The sequence below is a fragment of the Phascolarctos cinereus genome, unplaced genomic scaffold (assembly GCF_003287225.1).
Source record: "Phascolarctos cinereus isolate Bilbo 61053 unplaced genomic scaffold, phaCin_HiC Scaffold_4;HRSCAF=312, whole genome shotgun sequence".
NCBI lineage: Eukaryota > Metazoa > Chordata > Mammalia > Diprotodontia > Phascolarctidae > Phascolarctos > Phascolarctos cinereus.
The window spans coordinates 458,724,587-458,740,554 of NW_027555847.1; the positions used below are offsets into that span (position 1 = coordinate 458,724,587).

The 15,968-nt window shown below is 36.5% G+C and overlaps 1 protein-coding gene across 1 annotated transcript in view; it reads right to left on the reverse strand.

Moving 5' to 3' along the window:
• Positions 1-1,674: 1,674 nt before the first annotated feature.
• Positions 1,675-15,968, reverse strand: part of KCNB2 (potassium voltage-gated channel subfamily B member 2) — a 478,952-nt gene continuing 464,658 nt past the window's right edge. Inside the window, 2 exon segments of the mRNA XM_020971048.2 lie at positions 1,675-8,138; positions 8,140-8,450. Of these exon segments, the coding sequence (XP_020826707.1) occupies positions 6,290-8,138; positions 8,140-8,450 (2,160 nt within the window). The 3' untranslated portion in view covers positions 1,675-6,289.

Sequence of the window (15,968 nt, forward strand, 5' to 3'; positions counted from 1 at the left end):
CATTTTGTTGCTAGTGAATCCTTTATAGTAGTATGCAGTATCTAATAAATTGAGATCATATGAGTCCATATTTGTTTTTAGTTGCCTATTAAAAGAAAAAGATACACAAGCCTAATATACACCATGAAAGGCAGCATGGCTTGGGGAATTGAAAGCCAGCTTCAGAATAAAAAAAGACCAGGGTTCAAGTCCTGCTTTTGACATATACTAACTATGTGACTAGGAACCAGTCATTTAACACTTCAGTGGTTCAGGCCACTCTAAGATAAGTTACAGAATAAGTTGCTTCTACAGATTGGTGCACACTGGAGTTCCCTACCCTGATGAAATCACATGTCTAGATCTCCCCATTCACTACCCCCATACATAATGTTCACTGCAATGCAATGGAGATCTTGATTTTATGGTCCTTTGTCATAAGATTAAGGATGGATCTACTTGTAGTCACTGAATTGAACTGAAGATCTAGATTCAATTGGTAAACTAGGCCAGTAAAAAGAGGCCCATAATTAGTACAAACTGGTGCTTTCAGTTGACTCCCAGACTCCTACTACTCCCTGAGGTATCAGTTTGTATTGATCCAGACACCTGCAGACTTGGGTCTTGAATCAACTGTAATCTATTGTCAGGGCTTCAATTCAATCTAGTGGCAATATATAGAATTGTACCAAGAGAGGTGCCAGAAAATGTTGACAGTAATTCCACCATGAACTTTGGAGGAAGAGGGGAACATCTAAAATGCAGACATAAAGTGATTGATTCCAAAATGCCAATCTTAAAAGATACTGCTTTGACTTTATAGTTGGTAGCAAGTAGTGGAAGGTGATAATGATTTTTCTTTCCAACTCTATCTTGATTACCACTTACTTTCCTGACAAATTCATTTCTTTCAACTCATATTGTTGAGCTTGGGTATGTAGAAATGACTCTATACAACAGAACCTTTTGTTTCTAAAAAACACACTTCTGGGATGAAAGGGTTGCTCTAGTAGGCAAGTTTGCATTGAAATTAATGGGACAAGTCCCATTGTTATCAATAGATTTTGAACAATCACTAGAACTTATGAGTGTTCCCATTCAGAATGATACTGCCATGGCAGGTTGGACTCTATCTTTGGAAAAAGGAAAGCACTAGAACATGAGTAAAATATATATAGGAAGGGAGTATTGAAATACACATAGTAAAAACTCAAGAGACCTACAAAGCTATAGAGACCTCAGCTCATCCCACACAACTAGACAAGTGCCTAGTCACAGAATTTCTTCATGGATGGGAATGTTTTTACAAATGATTTCTTTAACAGAGGATTTATAGTTAGATTTATAATCTCAGTTCTGAAATTCTTATTAATATGTGCCTCTTTTTACTTATATAAATATATGCACATGTATACTAAATATATATTTCCCCATTTAAAAACATCTTATTAACTTATATTTTCTTCTACCTATTTCCTTTTGTTGCATTTGTAACTCCTGGTCATCCCGTATTGCCCTATTATTAAAGAAGGGTTTTTTCTTTATTAAAATATATATGTATATATATATATATATATATATATATATATATATATATATACATGTTTATAGGCTAAAAGTTTTTAAGATTAGCAAAGAAGTTATGCATAAATGGCAATAATAGAAAAATAAACATTTATTCAATTATGTCAGGCAAGTAGCATAAATGATTAGTGAAATCAACAAATAAATGGTAATATTCCTTAAGTTGGAATTCAACAATTTAGGAAGTGTTCTAAGATTTTGGGGGTTTAGAACTCTCCCTTTTTTATTGGTAATGTGCCTTCTTTTCAAATTTCCATTTTCATTCAAGTTTCATAGGACTTGTTTCAGGAGAAAAGAAGGTAGGCAGGGAGAAAGGAAGGAAAAAAGGAAGGAAGGTAGACAGGTAGGCAAGCAGGAAGGAAAGAAGGCTGGTTCAACAAGTTGTTTTTAGAATTTTAACCAAAATTCAAAATCCACATGAATTGAAAGACAAAACAAAATACTTTCAAAATAAAAAGAATAGCAAAAATTTGCTGTATCATGCGGCTATTAAGAAAATCATTAAGAACCCTTTGCTTTTAATATGATAACCAAAATTGTTAATTAAAAAAATACAAATCTTTATAGACATTTTTCTAAAGTTTGATTTTTCCCCTGTACTTATTTGGTATCATAACAGGCAACTTCTTTAGATAAATAGAAATGAAACCAACTATTTTAAAATGAATTTTGAGGAAAAGCAATCTTATTCCTCATTGGGTTAGAATAGTAATTTATATGCCCTTTGAAACAAATTCTATGAAATTACAGTTTGGATTTCATATAGACAATGTGGTGAAATTCATAGCAACTGATCAATTTCACCATCTGTTTCCTAGGAAGATATATTAAAAATCAGAATTTCATTTATTCATGTTACATTATTTTGGTAAGCATTTATCAATTTTACATTCTCAGAATAAAAATGTTAAACAATCCACTTCAATTCCATTCTTCAATCCACTCTTAAGGGAAGATTTCTTCTTACTGTTTTGAACACAGCTTAAAAATATTTGCAAATACTTTTTATTTATTTTTGTTTCAGAAAAACAATTAGCTTTTTATGATTTCCTGTCTAATGTATTTCATGTCCAAGGTCTCAGAAGAAGAAACAGCTACATGATCCACAATGATTTTTTTTCTAAATCCAACAAGAAGGTAATGATTTAATTTCAAAATTTTTATATTATCATAAATATAAATGTGATTCAATTGATAACAGTTTAAATGACCATAATTCACTATCAATAATAACTTTTAAAAATAAATGGTTATAGCTTACTGGCAAAACACTACTTTTAATAAACTGGGCAATTACAAAAAAAATCTCTGGATAATTCCTTGAATTTTTGGTGGTTCAAGGGGATATATTTAAGCTTTCAAATCATAATTGTTTTTTATGGTAATTTGCTTCTCTGAGCCTGTACACATGAGATGGCAAATATTTTTTGTTGAGTAACCTGGTACATCCCTTTATGGGCGCTAATATCTTCATGGCCCAATATGGTTGGTTTTTCCCGTTTAAAGAAGAATTTTCCAGTCCTAACTTTTAGTGCTCGCTGCAGGCACTCATTCCTCTTTGTGACACACTATACATGCACTTTGGTTTCCTTTTTGTTCATGCACTGCCAATGCACTTTGGTTCTGGCAAGCTGTTTAAATGAAGCTGTACTGGGGGAATTAGGCAGTGACATGGCTGACCTAATAATTTTGCCTATTTTTATTCTAAAATGAACAGATGTGGCCAAGAAAACCTGGTGGCAATTCATATTGGTTGCTAGATTTAACCGAACAAACAGATCATCCATCTCACAAACCACTTCTTTTGAGATCCAGACATTCTTTGCTCACTGACAAGTGTCAATAGGCTTTAAGTTGGGGGTAACAGTAAGGAATATCCCCTTGCATCAATAACCTCCAGGTAGCATTCAGTACACTATCCAGACCATCTTGGAAGCCTTCAGACCCCCAAAATATCTCTTTGTGAAATTGTTTGCCTGAAGAATAAAGTGTTTTTCTTTTCACTAAAGATTTTGACCACAAAAAATGTAGGGAGAATTGGAGAAAGGACTTTGGGTAGAAGAATTTCTTAAAATTATCAGTCATAAAATAGCCTTTCCTTAAAATCTTCAGGCTGAAGAAGGGGCTTTTCTGAGAGGAGGCTTTCAAAATCATGGGTTGTAGAGTCGGGGTCTGTGGGCAGAACCTGGGGTAGGATTAAAAGATATGTCATTGGTGAACTTTTTGGGGAGTAAGACACATTCACCCTAGAAAACTGTCTGTACTCTTTGTTTCATCATGTGCCATGCAGACAAATGACACAATTTAAAAAAATGGACCCATTATTATAGAACACTCAGAAAAAAAACAAACAACACCTCATTTCATGTAGACACATTCTGAAGTGGCTATTGTTTATATTCAACCCATAGGCAAGTATTCTGGAAAATACCTTTAGGCTTGATTCTGGAAAATTGTCTATAGAAAATACAGACCAACACTTTAAGCATATAAAAACTGACTCTTATTTAGTCTGAGTCATTGAAAATATCAACTAACAAACAACACAAATCAACATATGTGATTAATGATCACAACATGTAAGAGCTATGTTTCAGAACAATTAAATGTGAAAATCCTTGTAAATCATAAGCATAGTGGAAAATAGGTATGTAAAATTATATTCATTGTAGGGCTACCTGTATTTCAACTAAGAACCCCCCCCCCGCTTCAAGTTGCATTCAAAACTGAGAGATAATGACCAGATTCTATTCATAAAGAAAAGGTATTTCATAAAAGTTTTAAGGTAGATTATAAACACAGACTAATTTCATCATTAAAAGAAAGTGATTTGGTAATAAAATTTGTAATGTAGTTTCTTATAAAAAAAACCAAAAACAATTTTGTGCTTGTATTTTGGTCCATTGTATTCTGAACTGTGCATCTCTCACCAAACATTCACATGTTCTTAATAAAAGTCAAGCAAATTTAGAGATTTCTGAAAAAAACTGTTGAAATGCAGAAATTTAGAGCTAAAAGAAGGCACACAGGAAATCATTTAAGCCACATTCTTACAGATGAGAAAACTGAGGGGCAGAGAGTTTTGATGACTTCTGTAAGGCCAACTAGCTAGTGGCAGAGTACAAAAGAGAATTGAGATTTCTTGCTTCTCAGGATAGAGCTATTTTTCCGTGCATCAAGATGCCTTCCACTGGCAATATGGTGGGCATCTTTAGTGACTATTTCCTTTATACTCATCCAAAAATTAAATGAGGGCTGTCTTTAGGGAAGAGCAATGTTATGTGCCTATTGGAATGTCTGCACCCTACTAGAGGAGAGGAGGCAGTCCATATTGGATTCAAGGAAAATATAGTAGCTACTAAGATAAATGAGTCCTCATATGTTAATAAGCTTGGACCAAAATGACCATTAAGAAACTATTTTTAAATAGAAAGAATTTTGGAGATCAGGTTATAAAGCACTGGACTGGGAGCCCAGAGATTGGAGGGTGGGATTTAGGTTGAGTACTGGTTCTACCATTCATAGACTGTGTGTTTTTGGATAAGATGGTTAACTTCGCTGGGTCTTAGTTTTCTCATCTGTAACATGAGGCCACTTACACTTATGTTACTTACCTCAGTGGATCATTACGTGGAAAGCACTTCATTAATGGTAAAATGCTCTAAACTCCAAGTATGTTCTGGTTTTTCATGGTGCCATGGAAGGAGGCTTTGGAGTCAGAGGACCTGAGTTCTAATTTGATTTTTGATGTTTATTACCTCTTTGAATTTGTGCAAGTCACCTCACCCTGTGGGCCTCCATTTCTTCATCTGTAAAACAAGGGGAGTGAGACTCTATGACTCCTGAGGTCCATTACAGCTCTAAACTATGGTCTTTGTTCTTTTTTTCCCATCATAGATAATGTCATGATGGCTAGGTATTGCCAAATTCTAATATAAAATTCCAAATAACTTAATTTCTGGTCATTAAATCTTGCCTATTCTCATGAGTTATATTTCAAACCACAAATGCCACAATTAAGTAAAGGCAAATTAAACAAAATGCACCTGATGACATAGCACAGAGAACTAAAAATACTGTATTCTCTTAAATAAACTAATAGACTTAACGAGCCTCATAATAGAAAGCAAGGTATGTGAGATACTTTAAATAGAGGTTGCAATCTTGCAACATAAGTCTGTACAGCTCCTCCTGGCATCAGGCTATGAAGGAAGGACCTGTGTCCCTGGAAATTTAATTCCATATATTCTTGAGATTTTTGGCTCCCCCAAATCCATTATTTACAAATAGATGCATTTTGCAAGCTTGAAGCACCTTTTTTTTCCACATTGTTATGAATGCATGCATTGACATTTCATCCTTTCATGTGAAAATTCTAAAATTCATTGGAACCCCAAAAATAGTTAAAACAGTTTAAAATTTGTCTAATTGTAAGTGAAAGGATCAAAAATGTCAGACGTTGCAGAATGCCAATTCCTGATAGAGCTCTTTTTATTTTATCCACTGTTTTGAAGTCATTTGTGTTAGGTTGTTTGTTACAAAAAGCAGCCTCGACTCTTTATTTAAACAGTACTTAAACTAAACTGTTCATGCCATGCAAAAATAACATCTTATGCATTTGTTTTTGTGGGAGGGGGGAAGGATAGGGGAGGCTTCCCATTTTTAGTTCATAGGCTTCACTAATTGTGGTTTTTAAGAAACAAGTTTTTATTGCTTTTTTAACTAGTCACATGCTGGTTTCACGCGTAGGACAATAACCTGTCTCCCCAGGATTTGAATGAATCTCTGGGGCAAACAAATGGTTTTCCATCTTGTACACTTCTTGATTATTGTCCTTTTTTACTTCACCCACAGCTTGGTAAATGTCTTGCATACAATTGTGACTTGTATTTTGTGGAGAGGAACAGAGAGCACTGGTCTCTTCTCTTAAAGGGTCTCTTCCATCACTATGCTTATCCCCGCAGCAATTTGTGCTGGGGTCTGGCTGCCTGTCCACTGAGGCTCCATGGAGCTCTAAGAAGTCTTCATCTTCTCCAGTGTCTATTTCAGTGAAGCTCCTCCTCTCTCTTGAAGAGAAAGGAAATAGTTTTTGTTTGGGAAATAGAGGGGATGAACCTTTTGCAGGTCCTTGACAGAGCCCTGAGACCTCAGTGCCCAGCAAGGGTCTCTCTCCCTGGGGAGAATTCTCCTCTAAGAGAATGGTGCTGATATGTTGGGCTGTGGGAAGAGTAAAGTCTGCCATAGTAGTGACTGGCAAGGGCCTGGCAGTGCTAGGTGGGGTCTGGGGGGCACTGCCTCTGGTCTCCTTGAAGTTCACTTTCAGGGACCTGGACTTAAGGGGATTGCTGCCTTTTAGAGAACTTTTTGGACTCTCTGTTGCACTGTCAAATTGCAGAGTACCATGCAGCCCAGAATGGGGTACAACTGAGTCTGGGCTCCCAGTGGTGTCAATTGGAGTGTATTCAAATATAGCATCTCTAGGGGCAGAACTTTTTTCCCTGGTGAGTGTTAAAAATGGGAGTCCCTTGGCTCTTTGGTGCTCTTCTGCCCCAGTGGGGTCAGGGGGGAATCTCATTTGTAAGTGAGTGCTGGCATAGGGTGGGAGGGGGGATCTTTCAGTTTCTGTGAAGTCAGTGGCACAGCTGGTGAAGCTGTCAATACTGGAGGTGCTCCTCATGTCCATGATAACCTCCGTCTGGGCCACAGCCAGCTGCTCCTGTGGGCAGGCCACCTCCTCCATCTCAATCTCCTCCTTGTACACTGGTGGTTTTTCAGCCTGCTCTTGGTAGTCGGAGGCATTCAAGTGTGAGTGGGGCTGTGTAGTCTTAGTGATTTCATTGTATAGCATTTCTAGTTTGTGAGCACTCAAATGCTGTGGGCTTGAAGAAGTGTTGTTGAGCTGTTCATGGGAATCTTTCTGACTCACTTCCTGATACTTATTCTCATAGGATTTGTTGGAGCTGGTTTCAGACAATGCCTTCCTGGCCCACTTCCATCTGCTTGGAGACAGGTGGTTATCATCTGTTGAGTCCTTAGTGTTGGCAGAATCTCCCACTTTCTCCACAGCCACATCAATAAGTTCCATACTCCGAGCAAAGGCATCTTTTAAGTTCATGGAAACAATACTTCCATTTCTTTTAGCCCGCTCCAGGGCCTCCCGCCTTTTAATTGCCTTCTCCTGACGTTTTTGTTCCTTGTAAAACTCAGAGAAATTGTTCACGATGATTGGGATGGGAAGTGCGATCACTAGCACACCAGCTATACAGCAGAGGCCTCCCACAATTTTTCCCAATAAAGTTTTAGGGTAGATGTCACCATACCCTACAGTGGTCATGGTGATGGTGGCCCACCAAAAGGAGGCAGGGATACTGGTGAACTTAGTAGCGTCTTCATCCTTCTCTGCAAAAAACACAAGACTAGAAAATATCATTATCCCCATTGCTAAAAAGAGTATCAACAAGCCCAGTTCATTGTAACTCCGTCTCAGAGTGAATCCCAAAGACTGGAGGCCCGTTGAATGTCTGGCAAGTTTCAGGATCCGGAGTATCCTCATGATACGGAAGATCTGTACCACTCCTGACGTTCTGGAACTGGAGCACGCTCTTGTTGGACTCAGTGAGGAAAATGGTGACATAATATGGCAAAATGGCCAGCAAATCAATGACATTTAATGGACCTTTAAAGAACTTCCACTTATTTGGTGAGGACAGGAAGCGTAAAAGGTACTCCATTGTAAACCAGGCTATGCAGACAGCCTCAACATGTGCTAACTGTGGGTTGTCATTGGGCTGACCATATTCGTCCACTTCTTGAAGTTCAGGTAGGGTGTTGAGAGACAGGGCAATGGTGGATAGCACGATGAATAGAATGGATACAATGGCCAAGATCTGGAGGGGAAAAATAAAACATTAGTTATCAATCTACAGATCACAGAAAAGCTGGTATTTAGTGCTTTATAAATAGGACTTTGCAGTTTATAAAACCCTTTTCTCAAGATAATCTTGTAAGATAGTGCAAGAATGATTAACCTTATTTTATAGATAATGAAACTGAAGATCACAGAGTTTAAGTGGCTTGCCCAGTTAGTAAGGAGGTGGAGTTGGAACTTAAATTCAGGTCTTCTGCTTATAAGTCCAATGCTCAGCAGACAGGGGGTGCAGTGGATAGAGCACTAGGTCTGGAATTGGGAAGACTGGAGTCCAAATTTGATCTCAGATACTTTCTATCTGTGTAACCTTGGGTAAGTCATTTCATATCTGTTTGCCTCAGTTTCCTCAACTGCAAGATGGGAATGATAACAGCATCTACCTCACAGGGTTGTTGAGAGGATCAAATGAGAGAAAAAGAATAAAACATTTATCATAATGCCTGGCACAGAATAAGTTTCATATAAAATGCTTATTATCTTCTCTTTCTCTTCTCCTTTTCACTAAATCATAGTATCTTTCACTATTTTAGTTATACAAGGTGGTTAAAAAGTAAACATGTGTAAGTAATCCTCTGATTTTTTTTGAAAAAGTGACCAAAAAACATGACATATTTGTAGTTAGTGCAGCAACGAGGTGGTGCAATGGAAAGAGTGCCTAACCTGGGGTTAAGAAGACCTGAGTTCAAAACCAGCCATGGACACCTACTTACCATTTGTGAGGCTTTGGACTAATCACATAACCTCTCTGCCTCATTTCCTCATTTATAAAAAGGGGATAATAATAGCCACTTCCCAGGTAGAATAAAATGAGATAATATTTGTAAAGCAATTTGTGGTCCTTAAAGCACTATACAAATTCTAGCCACTACTACAACTACTACTAAATTTCCTTTGTTTTAAGTAGGTAACATTGTGATCTTCAATTGCCTACTATGATAAATATAAAAGGGAACATTTTATATTATAAATTCATTTTGTAAATGAAGAGGGAGGTTTCTATTATTACTCATAATGCAAAAACAATACAATGGTTTGGAAATTTCTATCCTATAATAATAGTACTTTAAGGTTTACAAAATGCTTTATATTATGTTACCTCTATTGAGTCTCAAAATGATATTCAGAGGTAGGGGCTAAAGGCATTATTATCTCCACTTTACAGAGAAAGAAACTGAGGCTCAGGGAAATTTAAGGACTTTCTTGTAATCAAGTAATAAGTCATGAGAGAGGTGAGAGTCCAACCCAGGTCTCCTCAGAATCTAAGTTTAGCACTCTTTCCCCAATATCATGCTGCTTCATTAGTTGTTCCACTAATCTGATAGTTCTATTTAGCAGTGCAGGTTTAAATTCCAGGTCCCCAAAGAAACTTTTTCAGGGGAAGCCTTTCCCTAGTCAAACCAATTATCTTTAGAAATGTCAAGCCATTCACTTTGTAAACCAACACCATTTCAGAGGACTTTAGCACTATAGGGATTATGTGAGCAGTTGCAGTTCTACTAATTCAATAATTCAGCAAGCATTTATTCTGTACCTAACATATGCAAAACATTTTGTTAGGAAATGGTGATAAAAAGACAAAAAAGAAAGAATTTCAGACCTCTAAGAGCTTACTTCTTCATTATCTATGCCCTTGTCTCCAGAATATTCCCTTCCTCGCTATCAGTAGTGTTTATGAGATGTAAAGCTATTCAAGACAAAAAATCCTTTCCCTCTAAGAACTTACATTCTAGAGCCCAATACCAATGTAGAATAATTTATGCATTGGACTATATAATATTCAGAACAAAAAAAAGGCCATCAAAAGCACAGTTAAGTATTTACATATGTAACAGGGGCAATCTCTTTGGATCATGTGCATTGATTGGCTCCACGGGCCACCCTCCCCTTAATATAGGAACCAGCTAAACATCTCTGTTTTTGTACACCATTTTGTAGGGGTCAGAAGCCCTTGTCCCATTCCCCATGCAGTCAAAGTGTATGTTCTAATGGGCTTACCTTTGTTACACATAATTTACATTACTGAGGCAGAGTGTTTCTAGTTTTGGGGTTGTGAAATGCACAAGCTATTCTCCTTGAGTAAAGGAAGATTTCATGGAGAAAGCTTTTAGAGGAGAAGTACAACTTGAAACACCTTGGTGACAAACATGCTCATTAAATATAGGAAGTGACATGTGATGAGTACAAAGTTAGAAGAGGAGAAAGAAGGATGAAGTAGATCCGAAGAACTTGTAAAACCCATGGCATATCCACCTATGGGACAGGCATTCAGTTCTGGCAACAGCCTCTCAAGAAAGGCCTATATCAATTAATCCATAGGAGGGGTGGATGGTGGGTTGGGGGCAGAATGAGTTGTAAGGGCAGTATCTACATAAGGACAGACTAAGGAGGTTATGGAAGTTATGGAAGACTAAGACTGAGAAAACCTTTGTTGCTGAGCTATAAAATAAGGAAAAAACATGATCTGGCTCTTTCTCATCAAATTATGGATTCTTAGATTTTAATAGAACCTTGTCTGTATTTGAAGGAGAAGATGAGTTCAAATTTTGGCTTAGCTATTTATTCTCTGTATGACCCAACTTCTTTGGGATCTAAAAATTGAGAAGACTAGAAGATGTCTAAGATTCCATCCAGTTGTAAATCCTATGATCCCTTGAAATAGTTTTAGGACAAAGAAAATTAACATTTCTTTATTTAGCAGAAAGTATTCAGAACCCCAAATACCTTCTCTGACTGAACACACTCTCTTGTCCTTCTACCTCTCCCCCTCTCTTATTCTCCCCAAACCTGGCTCTCTGCCTTTATCTCTGCTCCCTTGATGCTTCCATTTCCTCCTATTCCACAAAATCTGTTCTGGCCTCACTTTTCTTACTAACTTGTGCTCACTCAATGGTATGCCATTTATTTCCATGAATTCCTCTTTTTCATCCTTGAATCCTTTATCCACTTGTGCCAACCAGTCTTGGGTATCTGTTACCAATCACATTCTCTGCTCCCACTCCCAAGCTATAGAAAAATGTTTAAGTAAAACACAAAATTGAGCTGACTAGGGTACATTACACATTTATTCTTTTTAACCTCCACTGAGCTTCACCATTTTACAACAGTCCTTTTGTTAAATTTTTTTTTAAAAATTCATTTTATTTATTCTAAAATTAAACTACAAGAAGACACAAACACAGAACATAAAACTGTATTCTATTTTATACTATGAATTTCCATTTCAAGCCACTTGCTTTTTTAAAAAGTATGTAATAAATTCTACACATTACTTTCAAAACTGTCCTCTGTGCTTTCTTCTGAATTTCCTTCTGTTCTCTGTTTTAAAAAAGAGTTTCAATGGTCTTTTTTTGGCATCATTTTTGCTAACTCTTTTGTCTCTTCTCATTACTTCCTTAGTTAACTGAGAGAAAGGGGAAAAAACCCTTATTAAGTATTAAACATAATCAAGCAAAATGAATCCACACAGTGACCATGTCCAAAAAAATTATGTTTTTACACCTTGTTTCCATTACTTCTCTGTCAGGAGGTGGGTAACATGCTCCATCAAAGGTGTTCTAGAGACATGGATGGCCATTTCCTTGGTCAGAAATAAGTTGTTTTTCTTTATAATGTTGTCCATGTATAACATGTTCTCCTGATTCTGCTCATTTAATTTTTGTCTCAATTCATACTACCCAGGATTCTTCAAAATAGTCCATACCTTCTTAGGGAACAATAACATTTGGTTACGTACACGTATCAAAATTTGTTTGGTTTATTCCCCAGTTATCTAAGAGGCAATTTAAGGTTCTTGTTTAGATTTTAGTTCTCTTATTGTATTTTCTTTCCCCTTTTCAATCCTTTTTTCAGGTTCAGAAAGTTTCTTTTGCTTAAGACTATTCTATTCCATGTATTATCCTTCCTTTTAACTCTCCCATTCTTTTGACCATTGCTTGATATATTTATAAGTCAAATTCTGTGTGTGTATCTTCTTTGTCCATTTCAGACAATGAGTAAAGTTCATTTGATGGCCACTCCCTCATTTCTTTCTCCATGTTTGCGTATTATTCTTCACACACATATCAAAATATGAGAAACAGCAAATTCCCCAATTCCTGACTTCTTCCTCCTTTATACAATAATGCATTACTCTTCATACACTCCCTTTTCCTTTCTCTCTTAAGGCTCTAAGAACAGAATGAATCCATCCCCAGATCCTCTGTGTTTAAAAAAAATACATATTTATTTAACATTTCTTTCTTTCAAAATTTTGAGCTCCAAATTCTATACCTCTCCACCCACTGATAAAGCAGGCAAAATGATATCAGTGATACATGTGAAATCATGCAAAACACATTTCCATATCAACCATAAGGCAAAAAAAAAAGCGAGAAAACTACATTACAATTTCCACTTTGAGTTCCCCAGTTCTCTCTCTGGAGATGGACAATACCCTCTCATTATGAGTCCTTTGGAACTGTCCTGGACCACTGCACTGATCAGAATAGTAAAAAAGTCTTTCACAGTTGATTATCATCATAGCATTGCTTCTACTGTGCACAGTCTCCCAGCTCTTCTCATCTCACTTTGCATCAGTTCACATACATCTTCCCATATTTTTTCTGAAATTACCCCTTCACCACTTTTTGAATAATATTTTATTTTTCCCAATTACATGTAAAATAATTTTTAACATACATATTTTAGAATTTTGAGTTCCAAATTCTCTCCCTCCTTCCCTCCTCTGGCCCCTCCCTGAGATGGTAAGCAATTTGATGTAGGTTATACATATGTAATCATGTAAAACATATTTCCATATTAGTCATGTTGTGAAAGAATATGTAGACCAAAAAAACCACCATAAAAAAAAGTGAAAAATAATATGCTTAAATCTGCATTTAGACTCCATCAGTTCTTTCTCTGGAGGTGGATAGGATTTTTCATCATGAATCCTTCAGAATTTTCTTGGATCATTGTATTGCTGAGAATAGCCAAGTCATTCAGAGAGTTGATCATTATATGATATTGCTGTTACTGTATACAGTGCTCTCCTGGTTCTGCTCACTTCACTTTGCATCAGTTCATGTAAGTCTTTCCAGGTTTTTCTGAAACCCTCCCGCTCCTCATTTCTTATAGCACAGTAATACTCCATCACAATCATATACCACAACTCGTTCAGCTATTCCTCAATTGATGGACATCTTCCTCAATTTCCAATTCTTTTCTTCCACAAAAAGAGATGCTATAAATATTTTGGTGTGTATAGGTCCTTTTTCTTTGATTTCTTTGAGGTACAGACTAGTGGTGATATTGCTGGGTGAAAGGGTATGCAAAGTTTTATAGACTTTTGGATAGTCCCAAATTGTTCTTTAGAATGGCTAGACCAATAATGTACCTATTTTCCCTCACCTTCTCAAGCATATGTCATTTCTGATAGCTGTGAAGTGGTACTTCAGAGCTGTTTTACTTCGCATTAATATAATCAATAGTGATTTAGAGCATTTTTTCATATAACTATAGATAGCTTTGATTCCTTCTTATGAAAATTGTTCATATCCTTTGGCTATTTATCCATTGGGAGATCCTCTGTTTTTATCATTTAACTTCCTCAATACCCCTTAAAGATATGTTCTGTACATGTTTCTTCTTTTATCAGAATGTTAGTACTACATCATCAGCTAATTCTAATTGCTCAAATAAATTTTCTTTTCTAGGTTTCTCTGGACTCCGATGTTATATCAAATTTGTTTCTTAGCTATTATGTTTTCATCATGAATGCTTAAAAATTCTTTATCCATCATTCTCCCTATTCCTATCCCCCAGGACTATACTCAATTTTTCAGGGTAAACTATTTTTGGTCGCAAAACTCTATCTTTTGTCTTTTGGAATATTATTTTCTAAAATATGCTCTCATTTTTAGTAAAAGGGGTAAGATTTTGTCTGAGGCTGGCTGCAGTTCTTTGGCACTTGAACTGCTGCTTTCTGTTTGCCTTCAATATTTTTTTTCTTTGCTGAACAAACTCTGGATTATGACATTCTCGGAAATTTTCCTTTTGTGGTTCCTTTCAGGAATAAGTGGATTCCTTCTATTTTTACTTTGCCCTCTGATTCTAATAGATCCAGGCAGTTTCATTTATGATTTCTTGATATATGATATCCAGGATTTTTTTTATTAATTACTGTTTTCAGATAATCCAATGATTCCTAAATTACCTCTTCTTTACGTGTTTTCATGGTCATTTGTTTTTGAACTGCTGCTCTATGCATAGATCTGAAAGGTAATTTCTTCCTTGTTCTTTTAATTTATTTAAAGTTCATTGTTTCTGACATCAGCTCTCTTACCAATAATCTCTTTCAGTCTTTTAATTTTTTTCTAATATTTCTAACTATTTCATAGGATCAGTTATTTCTGTTTTGTCTATTCTATGTTGCAAGGATTACATTTCTTTGGTAAGGTTTATTACTTTCTCTTCAAAGCTGCTTATTCTTTTCCCACTTCTTTCCTCCAGAGCTGTTATTGCATTTTTAATCTTGCTTAGTTTCTTCTAAGCATTCATGTAGTACTTGTAGAAGATCAATTTTTTTTTCTTTGAGTCTCTGTCTGCAGTTGTTATTGAGTTAGGATTGCAAAAAATGCTAATACTGTTTGGTTAATACTCTACAGCTTTAGTTTATGAATTAAGGCTTTGTGCCGGGGCCAGAGTTCAACACTTGCTATGCTTTTGATTTAAGTATTTAGTCCTGCTTTGGCCTTCACTTAGGATCTGTTGAATTTTTGCTCTGATCTCTACCTTCTGAGGTTAGACTTCCCTGATCTTTGAAGTTCAGAATACTGAGCCTTCAAGATCTTTTTTGGCATCTCAAGTTAGAATGTTATGGATCTCAGATCCCCTGAGCCTGGAATGTTCCAGTTGAACTGCTGTAGTACCATGTTGAATGAATAAAGCATTTATTAAGGACTTACTATGTCCTATATCCCTAATTTATTAAGAACTTACTACTTAGCACTGTGGTAAGCAGCAGGGATATAAATGTAGAAGTGCGATGGTCCCTACTCTTAAGGAGCTTATATTCTAACAAGGAAGACAACATATGGAAGGTTTCAGCTATAGATCAGAGGGAAAAGGTCCATGGTCTGCAAAGCAGATGTTAATGCATCTTCTGTAGTATCATTTCCACTGACATAATCATTTCAGCTTCTAATGTTGAATGAATTTGAATGTACCAAGGACTTTGGTGACAAGAGCTTTCTTTTCTGGGTCTTCAAAAGACTCTATAACACCTGCAGGAGCAGTTGCCTGGCTGCATCTCCACAGGAGTTGCATCCCAGAATGTTGGGCTGGAAGCATTGATAATCTCATGGCTCCTGTGTTCCGGGTCCTGGATGTATCCATCAAGGTCTGAGGGGAGGTGATAGTCAAAGTGATGGTTGTGGTGGTTTGAGTTGCCTGGCACCTGCTGCCTCTCTCAGGGTGCCTTGTGCCTTCAGCTAGACTG